Source organism: Lontra canadensis, unplaced genomic scaffold (assembly GCF_010015895.1).
Source record: "Lontra canadensis isolate GAN:19392208 unplaced genomic scaffold, GSC_riverotter_1.0 scaffold45, whole genome shotgun sequence".
Taxonomy (NCBI): Eukaryota; Metazoa; Chordata; class Mammalia; order Carnivora; family Mustelidae; genus Lontra; species Lontra canadensis.
In genome coordinates this window covers 917,736-942,040 of record NW_022631039.1, presented here as the reverse complement: position 1 = coordinate 942,040, position 24,305 = coordinate 917,736, and the positions used below count along the sequence as shown (strand labels likewise).

At 44.8% G+C, this 24,305-nt stretch overlaps 1 protein-coding gene across 4 annotated transcripts in view; it reads right to left on the bottom strand.

Moving 5' to 3' along the window:
• Positions 1–15,823: 15,823 nt before the first annotated feature.
• RABGEF1 (RAB guanine nucleotide exchange factor 1) overlaps positions 15,824–24,305 on the bottom strand; it is a 51,285-nt gene continuing 42,803 nt past the window's right edge. For all 4 annotated transcript variants that reach the window (XM_032872363.1, XM_032872366.1, XM_032872364.1 and 1 more), the window contains exons 7-9: positions 23,958–24,049; positions 19,603–19,859; positions 15,824–16,222 (exon numbers count right to left, since the gene is read on the bottom strand). In XM_032872363.1, the coding sequence (XP_032728254.1) occupies positions 15,824–16,222; positions 19,603–19,859; positions 23,958–24,049 (748 nt within the window). The remainder of the gene's footprint in view (positions 16,223–19,602; positions 19,860–23,957; positions 24,050–24,305) is intronic.

The following is a 24,305-nucleotide window of genomic DNA, read 5'->3' as shown; positions in this document are numbered from 1 at the left end:
TGTGCCGTGTGTGCCCTGAAGGCGCGGGGCAGTGACGGTGTCATCTCCGCGGAGCCGAGGTCGCCCGCCCGCGCTGGGAGCGAGTCGTCCGGAGCCGCGGTGGACCCGGAGGGACTGCGGAGCCGCTGCCGCGTACCCGGAGCGCGCGGAGGACACAGGTGCCCGCAGCCAAACGGGAAACACGCTTTAGTGTGTGTTTTTAACGATTTTATGCATTTATCTGACACACAGGTCCCAAGCAGGCAGAGGGGCAGGCGGAGGGGGAGGGGAAGCAGGCTCCCCGCCGAGCAGGGAGCCGGACGCGGAGCTCGATCCCAGGACCCTGAGATCATGACCTGAGCCGAAGGTAGAGGCTCAACCCACTGAGTCCCCCAGGCGCCCCTGGAAGCCAATTTTAATTCATTCTTTTGTGTATTGTGGTAAAAGAGTTCTGCTTTTTTAAGGTTTTATTTTAAATGTTAGAAACGGTTCAGTCCGCTGAGTGTCTAACCGTGCAGGGCCTGAAACGCCCGACGGGCTCAGCGTGTGAACCGCGTGTTTCCTCTGCTGGGATCGCGCTTGCTCGTGTGTCAAGAGAAGTTCGTGCTCGTGTCATTGGTAGATGGGTCCCAGCTGGGAAAGGAGCCGCTTACACGCTGGCGGGAAGGCAAGTCGGTGCAGCCGCTCCGGAAAACAGTGCGGAGAGTCCTCAAGAAATTAAAAATAGAGCTTCCCTATGACCCTGCCATTGCACTACTGGGTATTTACCCCAAAGATACAGATGTAGTGAGCAGAAGGGCCATCTGTACCCCAATGTTCATAGCAGCAATGGCCACAGTTGCCAAACTGTGGAAAGAACCAAGATGCCCTTCAACGGACGAATGGATAAGGAAGATGTGGTCCACATACACTATGGAGTATGATGCCTCCATCAGAAAGGATGAACACCCAACTTTTGTATCAACATGGACGGGACTGGAGGAGATTACGCTGAGTGAAATAAGTCAAGCAGAGAGAGTCAATCATCATATGGTTTCAGTTACTTGTGGAGCATAAGGAATAACACAGAGGACATGGGGAGGTGGAGAGGAGAAGGGAGTTGGGGGAAATCAGAGGGGGAAACGAACCATGAGAGACTGTGGACTCTGAGAAACAAACCGAGGGTTTTGGAGGGGCGGGAGGGTTGGGGAGCCTGGTGGTGGGAATTGGGGAGGGCATGACCGCATGGAGCACGGGGTGTGGTGCATAAACAATGAATTCTGGTACACTGAGAATACACGATTACAAATAAATGTGTACCAACCCCCACATGACTGCAAACCTTTGGGACCCGTGTGCACCCTCATATTCTCTGTAGGAACACAGCCTGCTCCAGGGTGTTCTGTGCACATGTGGGTGGTTTCCTGAGCCAAAAGCGGGGTAACAGGACCTTGGGTTTTCCAGATCCTGGGGGTAAAATGGCTTTTGCCTGTGATATGTTTCCTTACTTGAATGCTGCCGCTGTGCCCTTTATTCCTTGAATAAACTGTGGATTTGTAAGCTTCGCCATGCTGAGTCCTGTCATTTTGGGTCTGAGCAAGTCAAACCCACCTGAATACCACCGTTGGGGTGGTTTTGCTGTACTAACGATCACTGGGCTCCTGACAGGGGTTCCTGAGACAAGGACACATCCGCCACCTCTTTGTCATTCCTGCCAAAATGCTAAAACCTGAATCTAATCCTCAGGAAATGAGCAAACAAATCCAGGATGAGGGACGTTCTGCAAAATACTACTTCCCACTCTCCACATGCCTCTATGTCATGAAAACGGGAAACCATACTTCCACAATGTGTACTGAGTCCTCGTGATGTACACTTCCAAAATCTTACTGTTTTACTTGTCAATTATACCTTAAAAGCTGAGGGGGAAAAGAAAGAAGGCTGGGCAACGGTTCTAGATCAAAGACCACGAAAGACACGTGACCACTCAAAGCACTGATTAATACTGCACAGGAACGTGGGCTGGAAAATCTGGATGTGGTCCGCTTCTTGCATCAGTGGTAAATTTCTGTTGTTACATGAATTACTGTCCTTATCCTTAGGAGATACATACTAATGTATTATACGTATATACAATCTATATATACATGTACTTATTTAGATCTACACTAAATAGGAATATTGAGTTATCTGCATCTGATAGAGAGGAAGCGAATGTGACAAATCGTTAAGTGGTGAATCAAGGAAAAGGGCATATAAATATTCATTATAGCATCCTTGCCGTATTTCTGTAGATTTGACATTTCTCAAAAATTTAGAAGAAGAAAAATAATAATCACTGTAATATATTAGGCCAGAAGTCAGCAAGCTTTTCTGCAAAAAATATTTTAAGCTTTACAGACCATATGGTCTCCGATGCAGCTGCTCACCTCTGCCATGCACTGTGAACGCCACAGAATGAATGGGAGTGGCTGTATTCTAATAAAACCTTATTTGCAAAAGCAGGTGGTGGCCAGATTTGGCTGCCGGCCATATTTTCTGACCCCCTGCTTTAGGCTGTGGCCAACTCGGGGCAATTCTGTTGCATCTTACGGTCCATTAGAATTTCATGGGTGCTCAGGAATTGACAAATTGTTAAAACGTGAATCAAATACTAGTGTTATCCTAATCTCCCAATGACTGATGGCCGACAGCCACATCCCGCATAAAACATCCTCTCCTTTTTCATCTTGTCCCTAATAAAAACTTTTCAGTCCCATCTTCCCAACACCCAGGGCCCAAGCCCCAATGCCTTCCACTTTCTCCTTTCTCGGTTCTCTGAGATCTTGGAAAGAGTTAGTGTCATCAGATGGTGGTTAGAAATGGGGGCCCCTCTGGGAAGGTAGAACGGTGCAGCCACTGTGGAAAACTGTATGGCAGTTTCTCAAAATGTTGAAAATAGAACTACCGTACCATCCAGCACCTTTGGGTTTATTCCAACAGAACTTGAAGTCGGGGTCTTGAGGTATCCACATCCCCGTGTTTGTTGTAGCACTATTCACAGTCGCGAAGACCAAGAAATAATCTAAATGACCACCAACAGACAAATGGATAAAAGAAAACATGTGGGAGCACCTGGGAGGCACACCCGGTTAAGCATCTGACTCTTGGTTTTGGCTCAGGTCACCATCTCAGGGTCCTGAGTTCAAGCCCTGTGTCACCTCCTTGCTAGGCTTGGGGCCTGCTTGAGATTCCCTCTCCCTCCTCCTCTGCTCCTATCCTGCCCTACTCTAAATAAATAAATAAGACCCTAAAGAAAAAAGAAAGAAAATGTGTGCACAATACACTGGGATGATACTTGACCTGAAAGAAAATAAAATTCTGCAAAATGGGACAACATGGATGGACCTTAGGACATGAGGCATGATTCCATTTTTTAATGATTATTTATTTGAGAGAGTTTGAGAGAAATTTGGGGGTGCAGAGGGAAAGAATTTCAAGTTGACTCCCCACTGAGTGGGAGAGCCTGACATGGGATGGGATCTCATGACATTGAGATCATGACCTGAGCTGAGATCAAGAGTGGGATGCTTAACCAACTGAGCCACCGAGTGCCCCAGAACTCCATTATTCATACTGATCAGAGATGAAGGCCCCGAGTGTGTTTACTTAATATATGATTACCATATTCTGTGCTGAGTGATCCAGAGGAAAATGACTGATTCTCACTTCATTACATATCTTTTTTTTTTTTTTGAGATGTATTTATTTGAGAGAGAGAGAGAGCAAGGGGAGGAGCAGAGGGAGAGAAACAATCCCCAAGCAGACCCTCCCCTTGCTGCCCCCACCAAGTGCAGAGCCCAACTTGGGATCTATCCCAGGACTCTTTGAGATCATGCCCCAAGCTGAGATCAAGAGTTGGACACTTGATCAAGAGTTGAACCCCCCAGGCAACCCAAATTCAGCCTTTTTAGATTCCACGTATGCATTCCACAAGTGAAATCATACAGTATTTGTCTTTGTTTGATTTATTTCACTTAGCATTAATGCTCTCGAGGTCCATCCACGTTGTTGCAAATGGCAGGATTTCCTTCTTTTCTATGACTGAATTTTATATATTTATACAATTTTTTATTCATTCTCTATGAATAGACACATAGGTTGTTTCCAAGCTTTGGCTGTTGTGAATAACGCTGCAATGAACACGAGGTACATATCCTCTTTGAGATACTGTGATTTCATTTCCTTCCATATCTATACACAGGAATAAGGATATCCAACATGATTAAACTTTTAATTTTGAAAGACTCATAATTGGTAGAAGTTGGTAAAATAGTAGAGAGACCTCCTATACATACTTACCTCCAATGGTAATACCATACACAACTATAATACAGTATCATTCCAGAAAATCAATATTGGTAAAATTTACAAACCTTATTCCCATTTCACCATTTTTATATGCACTGATTTGTGTCTGCACACAGGTGTAGCTCTGCGCAATTTAATAGCACGTACAGATTTGTGTAAGCATCACCAACATCAAGATACAGCACGAAATCAAGAACTACCATCACAAAGCAACTCCCTCGTGCTATCTTCCGCTCCTGTCCCCAACCCCTAGCTACCACTAATCTTTTGTCCATGTCTGTAATTTTATTATTTCAGCAATGTTATGGAAATGAAATCATACAGTATGTAACTCTTCAAAGCTGGATTTTTTTTTTTGCTCCGGTTGTTGCGTGCACTGAGTTCTTCCTTTTTGTCAGTGGTGTTCCATCGCAGGTCCGTTTTGTACACTTGTGCATACACGCTATATGTACGCGACCGTTTCTCTCTTCTGATTCCATGTTTTTATTTTTTTCTTGGATTCGTTTTCCCTTTTATCAAGTGTATTTCCTTCTACTTCTTTTTAATTTTTATTTAAAATTTTAAAAATATGGTAAAATAGACATAACAAAATTTACCATTTTAGTTACTCTTAAGCACACAATTCAGTGGCATGAGTTGCACTCACAATGTTAAGCAACCATCACCACATTCATTTCCTGAACTTTTCATCATCCCAAACAGAAACTCTGTGCCGTTAACCAAAACTCTGCATTCGTCCTCCTGCTCCAGACTTTGGTAACCTCTATTTTCCCTGCTGTCTTCATGTATTTGCCTGTTCTACTTACCTCCTATAACTGGAATCAGCCACCATTTTACGTTTGTCTCTCGTTTATTTCACTCAGCATAATGTTTTCAAAGTTCATCTATGTATCATGTATCAGAATTTCATTCCTTTTTAAGGCTGAATAATATTCTCCATGGATACAGAAATTTTTTTATTTATTCATTTCTTTCTTTTTTTTTTAATATTTTATTTATTTATTTGACAGACAGAGATCACAAGTAGGCAGAGAGGCAGGCAGAGAGAGGAGGAAGCAGGCTCCCTGCTGAGCAGAGAGCCCGATGTGGAGCTCTATCCCAGGACCCTGGGATCATGACCTGAGCCGAAAGCAGAGGCTTTAACCCACTGAGCCACCCAGGCACCCTATTTATTCATTTCTTGATGGCCATTTGAGTTATATCAACGTCTTGGCTATTGTGAACAATGTGGCTCCTAGCATTGGTGCATAAACGTTACAAACTAAATTGTGTCCCCACAAAAATCGGTATGTTGACATCTTAACCCTCAGTACCTCAAAATGTGACTATATTTGGAGACAGGATCTTTACAAGTGTAATTAAATTGAGATGAGGTCATTAGGGTGGACCCTAATCGAGTGTGACTGGTGTGTTTATAAAAGGACATATACAGAAGGCAAGTGATGGGAAGACACAGGAAGGACAGCCGTCCACAAGCCAAGGAGAGGCCTCGGATCCAACCCTACTGCCACCATAACCTCACATTTCTAGCCTCCAGGACTGGGAGAAAATTTCTGTTGTTTAAGCTATCCAGCTTTTGGTACTTGTTGTAACACAAATGAGTTATTTTGTACAATACAGATTATTAATTATTTATAATTAATGAATTTTTAAATTAATTATTAATAATAATACAAATTAATACAGCAAGTGTCTGTTTGAATCCCTATTTTTAATTCTTTTGGGTACTATAGAAGTGGGATTACTGGATCATATACTGTGATAATCATATTATCTTACAATAAACATATAATAATATCATATAATAATTCTACATTTAACTCTTTGAGGAATCAAAACACATAAAATACACGAAAATGTTTTCCACAATGACGGCACCACTTTATAGTCCCAACAGCAATGCACCAGGATCCCGCCCACATCCTCATCACGGCTTGTTTTCTGCTTTTCCGCCAATATCCGCCCTGACTGGTGGGAAGCGGCACCTCACAGTGATTTTGATTTGCTTTCTTCTAATGACTGCTGATGTCTTTTCAGGTGCTCATGGGCGTTTGTGTATTTTCTTTGGAGATGGCTATTCAAGTCATTTGTCCATTTTTGAATTGGGTTGCTGGGTTTTTTTTGTTGCTGAGGGGCGCCTGGGTGGCTCAGCGGGTTAAAGCCTCTGCCTTCAGCTCAAGTCATGATCCCAGGGTCCTGGGATCGAGCCCCGCATCGGGCTCTCTGCTCGGCGGGGAGCCTGCTTCCTCCTCTCTCTCTGCCTGTCTCTCTGCCTACTTGTGATCTGTCAAATAAATAAATAAAATCTTAAAAAAAAAATGTTGTTTAGTAGGAGTACTTTATATATATTCTGGATATCTAACTCTTATCAAATATATGATTTAAAACTATATTCTTTTGTAAAACAGTGATTTCTGGGGGCTTGGGAGAAGAAGGAATGGGGAGGTGATGGCCAAAGTATACAGAATTTCAATTACACAAAGTAAGTTCTGGATATCTGCTATACAACATAGTGCCTACAGCTAACAATACTATATTATATCTTAAAACTTCTCTGAGAGGGTAGAAACGACCCCCACATACACAAATTAGCGATAATGGTAAAAAGGACAAGAGAAAACGTTGAGAAGTGATGGTTGTGATGGTTTCACAGGTGTGTAGTTACCTTCACTCACTGAGTTGCACATTAAATATGTACGGCTTAAAAAATGTCTCCCTCCCACTCTGTGGGTTGTCTTTTCACTCTCTTGTTATCGTCCTTTGAAGCACGAAAGTCTTACACTTTGAGGAGGTCCAGTTGATCCATTGTGTCTTTTGTTTTCTGTGCTTTTGCTGTCACATACAAGAAATCATTGCCAAACTCAATGTCATGAGGATTTCCCCTGCTGTTTTCTTCTAAGTTTTATAGTTTTAGCTCTTATGTTGAAGTCTTTGATCCATTGAATTATGGTGGGAGGTAAGGTCCAATTTCATTGTTTCACATGAGGATATCTAGTTTTCCCCACACCACTTATGGAAAAGATTGTCATTTCGCTCACTGGATGGTCTTGTGTATATCTTCTGTGGTGAAGTTTCTGTTCAAATCTTGTCCGATGTCCAACTGAATTATTTTTTTTTTAAGATTTTATTTATTTGACAGACAGAGATCACAAGTAGGCAGAGAGGCAGGCAGAGAGAAAGGGAGGGGAAGCAGGCTCCCTGCTGAGCAAAGAGCCTGTTGTGGGGCTTGATCCCAGGACCCTGAGATCATGACCTGAGCTGAATGCAGAGGCTTTAACCCACTGAGCCACCCAGGTGCCCCATAACTGAATTATTTAATTGTTGAGGTCAGAGCATTCTTTAGATATCATGGATATTACTTGTTGGTTGGACATGATTTGCAAAATTTTTTGCAGTCTCTAGCTCGCATTCTGTTAACATGGCCTTTAAGAGGGCAAATGTTTAAATTTTGGCTAACTCCAGTTTATCAGCTTTTTTTTTTCTTTTATGGATTATGCTTCTGGTGTCATGTCCAAGAACTTTTGGTATAGCTCTGAGATTCCAAATATTTTCTTCTAAAAGTATTATAGAAGTTATAAACTAGAGTTAAATGAATGTTCTTCTCTTTCTCTTCCTCCTGCTTCTCCTCCTCCTTCTCCTTCTGTTTCTCCTTTCGCACTATGGATGTCCAGCTGCTACAGCACCATTTGTTGGAAGTCTGTCTGTCCACTGAATTGCTTTTACACCTCTGTAAAAATATCAGTTGGAAAAAAAATTAAGTTGTTCATACTTGCATGGGTCTATTTTGTGTTCTTTATTCTGTTCTGTTGACTTATGTGTCTGTCCCTCTACTAATACCGCACTGTCTTGATTACTGCAACTACATAGCAAATCTTAAAACTGTAAAGAGTGATAACTTTCCCTTTATTCTTTTTCTAATTTTTTAATCTTTTTCTAATTTGCTTTAGCTCTTCTAACTCCTTTGCCTTTTTTTTCCCTTTGCCTTTTCATTTGAATTTTAGAATAAGCATCTATATCTACAAAAAAAAAACTTACTGGGATATATAATTTCATTAAAGATGTAGAACTCAGTTTGGGGAGAACTGAAGTCTTTACTATGTTGAGTCTTCCAACACAGTATGTTTTTCTATATGTTTGGCTTTTTCTTGATTTTTTTCATCAGCATTTTGTGGTTTTCAGCATAGATGTCCAGAACATGTATTATTATATTTATACCTTAACACATTGTTTTTTGAGCATTTGTAAGTTGTATTTTATATTTTGTTTCCATCTGTTCATCGCTGGTATGTATATTACATTTTTTTTGTTTCTACATCACTTTATTTAAGTGGACCAAAGCGCCTATTTCCTTTCCATTTATGTTTGTATTCTTTGCTGACATATTTCTCGCTCTCTTTTTAAAAAAATATTTATTCTTAATAATATTTTAACAAAATTACCAAGGGAACTTCCAAGAAAACAAAAATAAAGCTGTTAAAATTCTGTACAGGGCATCATCTTTAAAGCATATCAACTTTAGGGGATAGTATCCTGACGCAAAGGCAGAAATCTTACAGTAAATGCCACAATGCAGCCTGGAGGGTTTGCCTGGAAAATCGTGGATGTCAGCCGTGAGCTACACTGCTGCTGTTCTCACATTGTAAGGGTTTCTTGAAATACAACTCACCGTAATATTCATTCCTTTAAAGTGGACAATTCAGTATTTTACGTACACTCACCAAGTTGTGAAACCATTATGACTAATTTCAGGACATTTTGTCACCCCCAAAAGAAACCCCGGACCCATTAGCCGTCAACGCCCATTTCCCCCAACTCCTGCCCTTGGCAACCACCAAAACTTTCTCTCTGTACGGATCTGCCTGGTTTGGACACTTCATATCAATGAAATTACACAATATGTGGTATTTGTGTCTGGCTTCTTTCACTCAGCATAAATGTTTTCAAGGTTAATCCACGGTCTAGAATGTGTCCGAATTTCATTCCATTTTTATGGCCAAAGAGTATTCGATGGTATGCATATACTATTTTTATCTACTCATCACTGGATGGGCATGTAGGTTGTTTCCACATGACTTCATAGATTCTAAAAATCAGACTTCTTATTTCAGGATAATTGTGAATTCACACTCAGGAGTAGGAAATACTGGAGATCCTGTGAACTCTGCAAACTAGGTTCTCCCAAGGGTAACATCTTGCAAAAGTATGGTACAATAACACAAGCAGGAAACTGACACTGAAACGATACACTGATTTTATACAGATTTTGCTAGTTTTACATAATATTATTTACTGTTTTGTTCTATGCAATTTTATCACGTGTAAATTGGTGTCATCACCGCTGTAATCAAAACACAGAACAGTTTCACACCAAACGATCCATCGTGCTGCCTTCTTTAAGCAGCATCCAGCGCCCTCCCCGCCCCATCCTCAGCCCCCCGTAATCCAGCAGTCTGTTCTTTAGCTCTGTACTTGCCATGTTAAGAATATTATTTAATTTTGGTATAAGATATATGTTAAAAATTATAATGGAATAAAAATAAGTGGAATCATACCGTATGTAATCTTCTCCAATGGATTTTTCACTCCATATATATATCCCTTGACATCTGCCCACGTAGCCTTATAAGCAGTTAATTCCTTATTGTTGAGTAGTAGTAGTCTAGTGTGTGAACGGACCAGTTTGTGTAACCATCCAACTGTTGAAGGATATTTGGTTTCCAGTTTGGGGCCATCATGAATAAAAGTGCTAGGAGCATTTGTGTACATGTTTCTGTGTGAACGTAAGTTTCCATTTCTCTGGGATAAATGCCTGACGACGCAATTGGTGAGTTGTGCGATCATGACGTGTTTAGTCTTATGAGGAGTTGCTGAAACATTTTCCAGAGCGTCTGTACTAGATTCCCACTGGGACTGTGCAAGGGATCCACCTTCTCCACATCCTTGTCCACATGTCCTTCTGGCCTCCATGGTTTCTGACAACAAATCCAATGTCACTCAAATAATTGCTCTATCATAGGTAATGTATATTTGCTAACTACTTGAAAGGTTTTAATTTTGAGAAGTTTGTAAAATGTTAATTTGCATGGGTTTATCCTATTTGGAGTTCACTCAGCTTCGTGAATTTATAGGTTTACTATACCTTTGGCCAAATTTGGTAAAGACACTATTTAACAATTTTTTTTACCCATACCTTTTTCTTCCCTCCTTCTAGGACTCTAATGACCAGAATGCTAGATATTTCATTATTGTCCCAGAGGTCCCTGAGGCTACATTCAGTTTTTAAACTTCAGCCTATTTTCAGTCTATTATTATCAGATTGGATAATTTCTATTGATCTGTCTTCAGTGCACAGATTCATTCCTGATATTTCCATTCTAATATGAAAGCCATCAGTGATATTTTTTTCTTTTCAAAGTTCAGTGGTGATTGTAGTTTTCAGTTCTAACACTTTTTTTTTTTTTTTTTTGGTTTTTTCCTATTTATTTTGCTGGGACTTTCTACTTTTTCATTTTTTTCAGGCATGTTCATCTTTGCTCATCAATGCATTCTTAGGATGGCGTCTTAAAATTTCTCATTAGATAATTCCAACATACATGTCATCTTGCCTAGAAGTGGTGTAAGCAGCCATCCTTGTCTTGCTCCTGGTCTTAAAGAGCTTTCAGTCTTTCACCATTGAGTATAGCTTTGGGTTTTCATATAAACCTTTTATTATGCTGTGGTTTCCTTCTATTCTTAGTTTGCTGTTTTTTTTCTCCAAGGGTATTAAATTTTGTTAAAGGCTTTTTCTGCTTCAGTTGAGATGACTGTATGTATGTATTGCATCGACTGGTTTTGTATGTTGAACCATTTTTGCATTCCAGGAATCAATCCTACTTGGTCATGGTGTATTATACTTTTAATGTGTTGTTGAACTTAGTTTGCTAATATTTTGTTGAGAATTTTTGCATCTGTAGTCACCAGGGAAATTGGTCTATAGATTTCTCATAGTGTCCTTAACTCACTTTGGTATCAAGGTAATGCTGGTCTCTTAAGAAGTATTACCACTTAGGGGAGCCTGGGTGGCTCAGTGGGTTAAAGCCTCTGCCTTTGGCTCAGGTCATGATCCCAGGGTCCTGGGATTGAGCCCCGTGTTGGGCTTTCAGCTCAGTGGGGAGCCTGCTTCCTCCTCTCTCTCTATCTCTCTTGGCCTACTTGTGATCTCTGTCAAATAAAAAAATCTTTTAAAAGAGTATTCCCTCTTTGATGTTTTAGAACAGCTTGAACAGGAATGACTTAGTTCCTTAAATGGTAGAATTCAGCAGTGAAGCCATCTGGTCCTGAGCTAAAAGACTGAGATTTAAAATTGCATTTCCACCCCCTACACTTACTAGCTGTCATTTTACTGTGAGGAAGGCTTTCCCTCCATCATCTGGGTTCCAGTTACAGTTCTTCCTCCAAATGCGTTGGTATAATGGTAACCTACAGTATGTGGAGGTTTTAAAAATTTATTCGATTTTTCACAATTATTCTTCATAGATTTTTATTCAAACTGCCCCCAAATCGGCCAGTGAGAACCCTTCAAGCTGACTCCTATGCCCATTAGCCTTAAAGTAATTTCTCACTTTCTTGCTTTCAGACCAAAAAGATTTATTTTCCTTATTATTTTTTTAACTCACCTGGTTTAGGCCTTTTCTCCATGGAGCATGCTGGACAAACCCCAGCCCTGAACTGGCCAAGATGCAGCTCTCAGACAGCGAACCATCCATTGCACATCATGTCCTGGTCCAACGCCCCAAGTGAGCACACCCAGCACTGACCATTCCTGAGTGCCCAGGCCGTGGCTAGAGTGGTCATACGCTGGAAAGGGTAAGACCAAGAGCTCATTCTTGGAGGGTGGTCAGAAGCGAGACTGTGAATGAGCTAAGGCTCTAAGCCTCACTGTGCATGATCCATTGTCCCATCGAACTTCACTTAAAAACACAAATTCAGTGACAGGGGCGCCTGGGTGGCTCATTCGGTTAAGCGGCTGCCTTCGGCTCAGGTCATGATCCTAGGGTCCTGGGATGGAGCCCCACATTGGGCTCCCTGCTCAGTGGAGAACCTGCTTCTCCCTCTGCCTCTGCCTGCTGCTCTCTCTGTCAAATAAATAAACTAAAAACAAAACCCCAAAACCCCCACCAAATTCAATGATAAAATTATTAAGAATTTCCAAGATGGCAGGCAGCCTTGGTGGCTCAGTCGGTTAAGTGTCTCCCTTCCGCTCAGGTCATAATCCCAGGGTCCCTGGGATTGAACCTTGCATCAGGCTTCCCGCTTAGCGGGCTATCTTCTTCTCCCTCTTCCTCTCCCCTGCTCATGCTAAGAAATACAAAAAATCATTAAAAAAAAAATCTTAAAGAATTTCCAAGATGGCAGAGATAGAACATTACAGCCCAAGTGCAGAGAACTTGAGCATCGGCTCTGTGTATGTCTATTTTTTTTCTCAATTTTATATATTTTTTCCATATAAATCTTAAAAGCTCTTGATTTATGTTGCCATTGTGAGTAAAATTTTCCCATTATATTTGCTAACTGGCTAGTAACAAGACACAGAAAAGTCATTTTGTGCAGTTACTTTTGATGGCTTTTCCTAGCATTTTCTGTCTTACTGTTTTAGTTAAATTTAAGGTTTCAAAATCAGTTCTCTTGGGTTTTCTACACAGAAGAATCACCTATGACTTGAGCACTTAGCACTGCTAGTCACTGTTACAGGTCGTTTAATCCTCATGAGCCTTCGAAGCAGACACGACCATGATCCCAAGTCACAGACTAGAGATGTGACACATGAGAGACTTGCTCAAGGCTGGAGAGCTGAGATCTAAGTGGCGGCCAAAAGTCAAAACCAGCACCACGCCTCCTAGCTTGAGTTCTCGTCCTCAGCCACCTGCTAGGACATTTCCGTATCGATTACATTCAGCTCCCTTTGCCTGGGGGGCTCCATGCGGCAAGTGTCTGCCTCTGGCTCAGGTCCTGACCCCAGGGTCCCGGGATTGAGCCCTGCGTGGACTCCCTAATCAGTGGGGAGTCTGCTTTCTCCTTCTCCCTCCACTCCTCCCTCTCTCATGCTCTCAAAAAAAATCTTTTTAAAAATAAATAAGTAAAAAAGATTAAGTCCCCGTTTACTTCTGTTTAAAGACTGAGTAGCTGGGGTGAAACTTCGAGAACAATGCAAATAATAGTGACAGCAAACATCCTTCTCTTGTTCTTAATTTTAACACGAATGTCTGCGATGTTTCCTTTCTGGAACGGTAATGGTAATGATGGTTGTTCAACAGGAAAACTTTGTACCGTGAGATATCAGTAATGTCATTTTCCTAAGACAACTAAAAATCAATCTGTTTGGAAGAGGGATGGATCATGAAACCTTACTAATACGGACTTCTGTTCAAAGGTTTATTCCGGTTACGTTTAGTACATAAAACAGCAACACGTTCTTGTCGAGGAGACACAGACTATGGCCATAGTGTTGAAGTGGACCCAAGGGAAACAGAAGCTTCCCGAAGGCAAGAGTTCACATCTACAGAATGCAACTGACAGGAGCCGTACAAAGAAATCAATGCAACAGCTTTCTTGAACAATAGTGAGAAATCGAGAGAAGACAGCTTTTGTGGGAGGCCGATATGCACATTTTATTTAACAAACAGAGTGTACAACAACTGAAAGAACTGTATTCCCAGGAGAGTTAAGAGTGTGTATACCTGGATTAGCACCTAGAAAGTACATAGAAAAGAACGACGGGAAAGGGCAGCGCCTTCTACGGAGGTCAGTGGGGCCCGGGTTTCTAAGTGCAGATCCTCACTGGCCTGTCGCAGTAACTTGCCGCACTCCCCGTGAGCACGGTGACAGGTGACTCGGGTCACCGCTTCACGTCTTCAGTGCGTTATGACAACAGGTGTGCCAACCCGATGGACCTTACGTGTAAATTTAAGGAAAGGATAAAGTTGTATATTCACCCTAGTTTTATTCCAAAATTATTGCACTACAGATCTGTGGTTCCCTACCAGGAAGATACTGGGAAAGCAAAGAAACAACTGCTTGTGATGTGACCTCGTTTCAGAATGGGGCCCCGGGCAGGACGCACAGTTTCAAAGGTCCACTGGTCATCTGTAGAAGTCACTGACTGGGGGGAGGACCACACGCGGCATACTCAGGTGACGAAGGGCTCCATTAGGGTTAGAAAAGGTTCCACAGTGCCCGAGGCTAAAGAGCCTCCGCGACTATCAGTTAACTGTTCTGTGCATTTAATGCAATATTCTTTGGTTACATTGTATTAACCACCAGCAGGACTTCCTCACTCACGGAACAGATCGGTCGTTCCTAACTGGGGGTGAGTTTGCCGCCCCACTCAAACCTGGAAATGCCTGGCAATGTCTGGAGATAATTTTGTACAACTGTGGGGGGTGCCACTAGTGGCTAGTGCGTCAGAAGCCAGGAATATTGCTAAACACCCTACAATGCACAGGGAAGCCCCCAAAACAAAAAATCCTCCGGCCCCAAATGTCAGTACTGAGGTGGAGAAACCCTGGAAGAGGTTTACAGGACGTGTGTCCAGGTTGTGCATCAAGTCAAACGTCCGCTACTGAGGCAGAAAGGCAGCTATGCACGTCAGAGCTCGGAGGGATCCCCCATTGCTCTCCCCAGTGCAGTCCTGTTCACTCCTGTCGTCTGGGCCAGACCCAGGACCAGCTCCTTCAAAAGAACTCGATAAATATTTCCTGAATGAGTGGAGGAAAAAGATGCAAGAAGCACGGTTCAAACTCTTCAAATGACCCTGAACGGCAACTTCATGGGACCTAAAAATTACTCTGAACCTCAATGGCGTCACAGTCTCTGACCGTACAGAGGCCAAGTCGGGGCTGATGGAGCCGAGACTTCAAGGGAGTCTGTCTAAGCACTTCTGGACTCACTGAGGTGGGCAAACCGAATAGAGCGGAGTTAAAGGCAAACAGTCAATATACTTCATTTTAAACTAAACAAATTAACACATGAAATGCCATGCACAGCAGACACCATTCCTTTTTTGTTTTTACATATTTACAATTTTACATATTTACTTATCAATATATCTTCTATCTTTACAATTATAAAATATTTCAAACTGCAGAACGGTGGTACCGTTGAATCCCTTCAAGATACGTTTTGTAGCTTTCATTTGTTTTATCCTTTAAAGGCAATTATTTACCCAAATCCAAACCACAGTGAATGCCACAGAGGAAGCACTTAAGAAAATCATGGAGAAAAAAGAGATTTAGACAAAACTTTCACATAAACCTTAAATGAATCTATTTCCATAACTCAAATAAATAGTATTTTATTATTTACTAAGCTTCCCCTGCCAGGAAAAACAAAACAAAACAAAACAATCCCCACAAACTGTACCTTTAAAAATGCTCTGACACATAGAAGCGATTAAGTTACAGTCTAGATCCCAACCTCGGCTGTAGGAAGGACTCGCTACAATTTAGGCTCAAATAAATACCGTCCATGTGCACTCCCATCATCCTGCATACACCTGAGGTTGCAGTGGCGGAGGAAGTTTATCATTTTCAACATTTTCAGAGTCAATAGCTGCTAAAGACTGATTCGGGGGCTTGATTTCAAGGGGATATTTCTCAACAATGTCTTGAACCTCTTTAGCGACCCCATCTGTCCATTCTATGAGATCTTTTTCCAGTTTCCTGGCTTCACTCATGATCCTTTCTTGCCGCTCATTCAACTGAGACAGGAGATCCAAGTTCTTGTACATCTGCTTGACTCCCAGGCAAGCGTCAGGAGACCAGTTCTCAGATTCCTGCTTCCGGGGAGAAGTCTGGCCAGACATGTAACGATCAAAATCTTCCTGACTTAAATTCAAAGACTGAGCATCTAACTTCTCGATGAAAGCCACAGCACAGCACTAGAGAAACAAACAAGCCCGAGAACGTTATTTACTCCGGTCACCCAAGAAAGATTCAGATTCTCAAATACGTATTTTTAAATCCTTTCACTATGGTGCATTTAAAACAGAATCAAAAGGACACACAAGAGTCTAACGACCCCCCAGGGACTTCAGCTTCAAAAATTACAACTCAGGGCCAATCACGTTTCCTTTATAGTCCCATTTGAAATGATACATTTCCTTCTTTAAAAAAAAAAGTCAGGGGCGCCTGGGTGGCTCAGTGGGTTAAAGCCTCTGCCTTTGGCTCAGGTCAGAGCCCCGCATCGGGCTCTCTGCTCAGCAAGGAGCCTGCCTCCCCCCACCTCTCTCTGCCTGCTGCTTTGCCTACTTGTGATCTCTGTCTGTCAAATAAATAAAATCTTTAAAAAAAAAAAGTCAAATTGCCGATTCTCACTGGGTCTGTCAGAAATTCATTCCTTTCCTTGGGTTGTTCAAAGGTCCAGGGGTCTTGTACAGCGTGAAACGCTAGAGCAGGCACCTTCAGGGTCTGTCCCACACTGGCTACCACAGAGCTTTCGTGGACAAAACCGAACAGTTCCTCAGACCCGAGGCTCTCTGCTGCCCTGCTGTGCCACAGGGAAGAGGAATCGTGCTGGGGCTGGGAGCTCTAGGGCCCTGTGTCCAGGGAACCTGCCCCACAAAGCCATTCCCTTCCGAGGTCGAGCCAGTCTCACAGCGTTCCCTCAGGGCACGGCAGCGGCCTGCGATCTTTGGGGATGGCTGTGGCACACAGACCTCCGGGCCTCAAAGGGCCTTTGGTCCTTTCACATCAAATGTTTAGAAAAAGAAACTTTGAAATCAGGCAACCTGAGCTGTCCCCTCTGTCAAGTGACAGTCCAAGAGTCTGTGTGCCTATGCAAGTCTCCCCACACCCTGACGTCCGTGTGTCCGTAAGATGGGGAGGCACCAGATTTCCCGTGAGAGCGCAGCACCCGCCACACAGCACGCGCAGCCCATGGGTCAGCAGCACCCACAGGTCAGCAGCACCCACGGCTGAGCAGCAGGCAGAGTCCATGGGAGCAGGGACTGGCACAGAAACCCTCGGGCGAATGCTCAGTTGAACAGACGTCTGTCAGCTAGCCTTTCCTATACTGACTCTTCTACAAGGAAAATTAATTTCATTTTTATTATTTATTTGCTCATTTTATTTTTATTTTTTTAAGTAACCTCCATACCCAACATGGAGCTCGAACCCATAACCCCAGGATCAGGAGTCGCACACTCCACTGACTGAGCCCGCCCCTCCTGTGTTCACAAGACACGGAACACAAGCAGAGGAGGATGGCGGCGCTCGGAGTTTCTTCCGAGATGCTCGTTCCCAGGATCCGACGTCACTGCTTGTGAAGAAGGGAACCCCTTCAAGGACGGGATGTTTAGCGACTGTATTGCAACGGACGCATCTAACAAGAACGTGTCCCTCCGACACCCCCCGCCCCCCGCCAGGCTTGCCCGGTGTCTGTGGGAGCGGCCAGTCCCAGTTCCCGGGCGCGTGGAGGGAGCAAAGACGGTCCCAGCACCCCCGGCATGGGTACTCGTGCCACACGCGGGAACAGCGGACGTTAGAAAAGAGAAAGCCATCGGCCATTCGAGAAGCTGTGAGTCTTGGAAACTAAATGTGGGGCAGGATGAAACGGCTGGAAGCGGGGTTCAGTGCGAGGGCAAAGCAGGGGCCACACGCCTGCACGTTGTCCAAGTGCAGGTGACCAGAGCTGCGCCGGCCCGGGGAGAGGAGCCACGGGGACCCCTGGGGAGTGACACCGTTCGCGAGGAAGCCGAGGACACAGACAAGGAAGGAGCAGAACCGTCAAACTAACGATCTAGAAGCTGCAGAAGGAGTCCTCAAGGGCGGTAAGGGAGTAGGACGCACAACGGGAGCGGTCGTGGGTTTGACAACCTGCGGACTCTTCCCCGGAGCCGGACTCTGACCCAGACGAGAGGAGGGTGAGAAAGAAGGCTCCGGCCTCGGGAAGCGGCAGGAATAGCCTCCGCTGCTGACCCCAAGGGCTACACCTCCCGGTCCCGCTCGTCGCTTCTACCACCAGCCACGTCTCCGTCTCCAACTTCTCTGAGATCTTCAGACTGTCTGAGGTTCCCCAGGGTAAGAACTAAATCCACAAGGCTCCTCTCCAGCAGTCAACAGCACGGTGCGCTTGCGAAAAGAAATGGGTACTCGGCCACCTAACCTTCTGGGGGGTGTAGTTTAAACAACCACGTGTCTGGAAGAATGAAAAATACTGCAAATAACAGCTCGAGCAGCATTTTGGAGAAAAGCATTCCTGGGAAGGGCTGGATGGGAGACGGGCATTAAGGAGGGCACTTGTCATGAGCACCGGGCGCCGTCTCTAAGTGAGGACTCACTACGTTCTGCTTCTGATACCAGCATTACCCGGTCTGTTAACTAACTGGAATTTAAATAAAAACCTGAAACAAGGAAAAGAGCACTCCCAAGTCTAGCAGCTGAACCCAACGGCTGAGGGTGATGAGCGACAGGGGCAGAACCAGGTTTTGAGGGACCGGGAGCTTACACGCTTTTGGGAACCCACTTAAAGGAAAACACGACACAAAATTAGGTACAAAGGTGAGTACATATTTGGGATGTAAAAATAAATCACAACAACTTTCTGAAAGCCTTGAAGATTCATGTACCGTCTTTTTAGGCAATTTACTAGAATTTACCAGAAACACTTCCTTAAGCAACCTGGCTTCCTCTCCCTATTATCCTGTACGGCTTCAAACACAGGAAGGAAAGTGTTTAAGGTGTTTTGAGGCTCAAATTCACTAGCAAACCTATTCTAAAGTAAACAACAGACAAGTCCAGTGGTCGGGAGAAGTACTCTGCCCTACGACTCAGACACGCATTCCTGAACACTGTCTTACCAAGAATCAACAAGCACTACTAACGATACTTGAAAATCACCTCACATCCTCTAAACCGAGCTTTTTAAAATCTCAGTATTCAATTCTAAGAGATCACTTACAAAAATAAAGCAAAAAATAATTCCTAAGTCTTTTAATAATTCAAAATCCATGATCTGATTCATTCATGGTTAAACAACCCAACTGAGCGAGTGGCCCTTCTACCGGGGACCCGGGGCGGGACGGCCGCGCAGAGCAGACGCTCCCCCGCGTGGCCACGTGCTGGCCGGCCGAGGACCGGAGATGCGGTGTCTGCATGGCGTGGTCGCGTGAGCTCTGTGACACCAAGCAAGCATCCTCAGCTATGCTGACGCAGTGGCACGGAACCGTCCCAGGCCCGGAGCGCCCTGTCACATCCCTGAAGTAAGAACCTCCGTAACGAAGTAAGATCTTCGCCGTAACTCCCGGAGCGCGAGGCTTACCAGGTTGGTGAAGTAGTAGCCGTCCTCGCCGGTCATCAGCCGGCTCGGGTTGCAGAAGCGGGTGATGTACTGGATGTTGGACTGGAGGCGCGGGGGGTTGCCCTTCAAGACGATGTAGATGAGGGTCGGTAAGAAGTCGTCGGCTGAGGCTGGCTCGTTCTTGGTGATCTTGATGGCGTTGAAGATGTGCTTGCTGCAGCGGGTGATGCAGGCCAGCTTGTCGCGCGGCACCCGCTGTGAGTCCATCTCGATGATATCTGCGCAGCGGGAAGACACGGCTTCCGGTGAGGACATACGAACACGCGGCACGGGAATCAGCACTTTCTAACCGAGCAGCGTGCGGAGGCCCCGCTGAGCCGCCTCCGCCAGGTAAGTCGGTGCGGGAAAACTGACCACGAAACACCGTGAGCTCAGCTCGTCCTTTCAGGACGCCCGACCACAAAGCGGACGCTACGTGCGTTACTTCTGTGCCCCCCAAGCCCACTGCTTTTCCATCCTCAGACTGGGCAAGGGATACAGCTGTGAGGAAGGCAAGTGAGGTTCAGAGAAGCCTGGTGATTTGCCCAAATCATACAGACAGCAAGGGACGGAGGGGGGATTTGAAACCGAGTCTGCCGGATTCTGAAACCCACGCTCTTAGCCACGGTGTGAAGCTGCTGGTGAGCTCTCCGGATGATTCAGTCTTCCTCCTGCTCCTGTTCCTCTGCCACCCTGGGGAACCGTGCAGAACGCATGCTGCTCTTTAGAAAGGCAGGATGACACAGCATCGTCGCACCGGACATGGGCTGCCAAAGCCCCGGACGGGTCGGTCTACAGGACGTGCCCATCCCCCCCGGCCAGAAACCACCAGGGCCCCTCGACGACATTCGCAGCCCACTGGTCAGCATGGGGACGAGCAAGGATACACATTTAGTCTCGCACGCAACATTCACTTCCCTCAGAGAAAAACCGCTTCACTGTCCCTAACCCCCTAAGTGGCAGGCTCTTAGAAACCGTCCTGTGTCACTAGGACGAGGAGCCCACGAGGAACAGGAGTCAGCCCCGGGGACACGGTGCAAGGGAAGGGGGGAGGGCGCCCTCGAATGTGCATTGCTGCCTGCGGACCCGTGGAAGCAGCGGGGCACGTTCCTCTGACAGCAGTAGCTGCCCATAGCAGGAACTGAAGTTTCCAGTTTGGGGGGGGGACGGTGGGGCGCATCAGGGTTCCTTCCGCTCCCAGCTCCATCCCTGCGGTCGGCTCCGGGGGGAGCCCTCACAGGACCACCAGCCACAGAAGGGGAGCGTGTGGCGGGCTGAGCCACCGGACCGTGCGGAGGCTGAATTTTAACTTATACTGATGGGGGCACCTGGGTGGCTCAGTGGGTTAAAGCCTCTGCCTTTGGCTCAGGTCATGATCCCAGGGTCGCGAGATCGAGCCCCGCATCGGGCTCTCTGCTCAGCGGGGAGCCTGCTTCCTCCTCTCTCTCTGCCTACTTGTGATCTCTGTCAAATAAATAAAATCTTAAAAAAAAAAAAAAAAAAAAAAACTTACTGATGCTTTCATTCCCTGAACTCACGAGTCTACTGTGTGGTTTTCCTTATTTTATAGTTTGGTTCCTTTAGTCTTTTAATTATGGACTGTAATTATTGTTAATATGTCTCAGCCTGTTTTCTCTGAGTAGAACATATTACAAGAGAGACTTGGGAGAAAACCTTTTTAAACCAATTTCACTACTTTCATTTATGCTATTTAGCTTCCTACCTTTTATTACCGGTTTTTACTCTTAGTTTAAACTTTTAGCCAATCTCTCATTAATGTTTATTCTTTAAGTATTAAAGTGAATAAAAAAAGAATCACTTTTTATCTGGAAGCATGTGTAGCTGCCAATGCCAGGAGGGAGGGCCAAGAGTGTAAAACGGAGAGAAGGGAAGGAAGAAAAGAATAAAGCGGGTGGTGTGGAGATTTCTCCCACACCCTGTCCTGCGGCAAAGCTTCCCCTTCCTAGCACCCTTCAAGACTGAAAGAAGATTTTTGGGGGAATGCTGCTGAGCCCCCCACCACGTGTAGTTAGCTCCATGATCTGCACTGCCCTAAAGCCTAACTGAGGATCTGGGAGGAAACAACAGAACAGGAAATTCCCCATCGTGTTAACTTCTTCCACGAAATGATTTCCCACCCAGGTCTGCCTGCGGTCACTTCACAGTCCTCAGATAACAGCTGCGCGTCTGCTGTCCCGGGCTTTTAGGGTGGGCAGGACGCAAGCCAGGCTGCGTGTAAAGTCCAGTTTTAGCTTTAGCGAGTTCTGAAAACAAAGCAGGCTAGCCCTCTAAGTCATGACTTCTCGACCTTGGCACCAACGACACTCTGGACTGGATCATCTCTTCTGTGAGCGGACTGTCCGGTCCTGAAGGATGTTTAACAGCATCCCCGGCCTCCACCTCCTGGATGACAGATGTCAAATAAAATGGAAAATGCCTCACTCAGCGTATTTATCAACAAAACTGCCAGTGCTGATCAGCAGCACATGGGATGATGCTGAGAAATTTAACTGGTATCTCCATTTTGAAGACCAGGGTTAGACACTGTCCTCCGTGTTTGTTCCTGTACTTGGGCTAACACCTGGAGATTAGGAAAAAGTGCTCATAAAGCCTGTGGCCCTCGCAGAATGTATATGCACTCAGACTGGCAAGATATAGGGGCTAAGATGAGAAAAAGTAAGGAGGCTTTTAAAATTCTGTAGCCAAATTTCTACTATCAACACATCTCTTTAAACTCCAACTCAGAGGCCTTGAGAGGAGTTTCACCTCAAATTCTATTAACAAACTGTTGAAATACTGAAGTCCTTTCAGTTCTATTTTTAAGCGAACAATGGTCTGGCTTTTGTAGTTTCTGGTTTTACAAGGTCTAACCCTATGGCACTTCAGGAAAGAGTCCCGGGCATAAATTCCTACGAAGTACTATAAACATAAACCAGCTGGTCTTGAACTTGACAAGAGTCTTTGGAAAAAAACACAAGTAGGAGGCCTACATCCAGGCTTCTCACCTTCAATCTCTTATGATGTTCCCTGAGCAAAAGGTGGGAGTGGGAGTGGGCCTGGACCCAAAGGAGACAATTCACGAAACCTACAACACAGCCTTGGAGAAAAGCTCTGAGTAACAGAGAACGGTAATTAGCTAGGCCAGTTAGACTCTGTAAGCAAGCGGAATTAAATTATTCACTCAGAAAATAATTCATTTTATAACAGGAGTTAAAAAGCAAAGCTATACAAAGAGAAGCAGAACCCGAGAGAGTGGAAGAATCATGTTAGGAGCAGATGACCCAGTCTCTAGCGGGGCTAAGTTTCTGGGAGAGCCTTGCTCCCTTTCCTACCTCGAGAGTATCTCAAGCAAATCCCCATTTCTTCCTGTAACATGAGTCTCTAGTTCCTAGAACCAAAGGAACCTACTTAATGGCTTGCCCCAAGCCACGGCTAACAGCAGCTAACTTTCTCTCCCAGCGGAGTTCCACTAACAGCTCTAAATAGGGAAGTCTTTCCAACTCTTCTTAATTAAGAAGTGTCTGGGTGTCTTCTCCATCAGGCTGAATTTGTTTTGGTTCTTTTTTTTTTTTTAAACTTCCACGGTATCCTTCTGCTGGGTTCTTCCTATGAGCAAGAAACAGAATCCTTACCAGGTGCCCGTACCTGTCCTGGACGGTGGCGCCGCATCAGGGCCCTTCATTTCTACACTGAACAAACCAGGAAAGTCATCCACAGCACGTCTCTGACTAACAACCAGTCAGAGAGATTTCATTTTAGTATATAACTATAGTGTGGGGATTACCTTCTCCCATCAATTTGCTTCCTCCCTCCAAAATTATTCTGAATATGTAAATGCAACGGGGTTTTCAGAAATTTTCCCTAGCTGGGGCACCTGGGTGGTTCAGTGGGTTAAGCGTTTGACTCGACTTCGGCTCAGGTCTTGGTCTTGAGCACGGTACTGGGCTGCGCTGGGCATGGAGCCTGCTTGAGATTCTCACCCTCTTTCTGCCCCCTTCCACCCTCCCACTGCCCCAGTCACACACACCATCTCTCACTCTAAAAAAAAGGAAAAAAGAAAAGAAAAAAGGCAAGAAATCTGCCCTAGCTGCATCTGACCTCAGTTTAGTTCAATGCCCACGAAATGAGAGACCTGGTCACAGAAAGCACAGAGGAAACGTTCACCTGCTAAAATGAAGGTCCAAACTCATAAAACCAGCACACTTACAAGCTGCTTTTACCACATTCCAGTGTATCTTTGGCAGTCTACATTTTAGAAACACTTTACTGTCTTGTATGGATTTACGTCAGCTTCAAGGGGTAAATATCCAGACGAAAAAGCTCTCCACGTCACTGACCTGTGATTGCTTTCACCACCATATCAGACACTTCTGAAATTTCTTCATTAACAGGGACACAAAGCATCTGAGGTGTGACCCAGTGCAGGGCTCTACAAAGAGGGAGAGACAATAAAAAAAAAAATTCCAAGAATGGACCACAGTCATTTGTCTTGTCATTTCCTTCAGTTAAGGGAAAATACTGGGGCACCACTGACTAAGGAGGCAATCCTAGGCCCCAGCACGTTGCCCCTGAACATATCAGGAGCTCAGATGAAGTGACCAGAACACTCAAATGAGGCCTCTCTTATCACAGGAAAAGCGGAAGTGATCTGAGACTGAAGATCTGAGAAGAACCTGCCGCTCCCT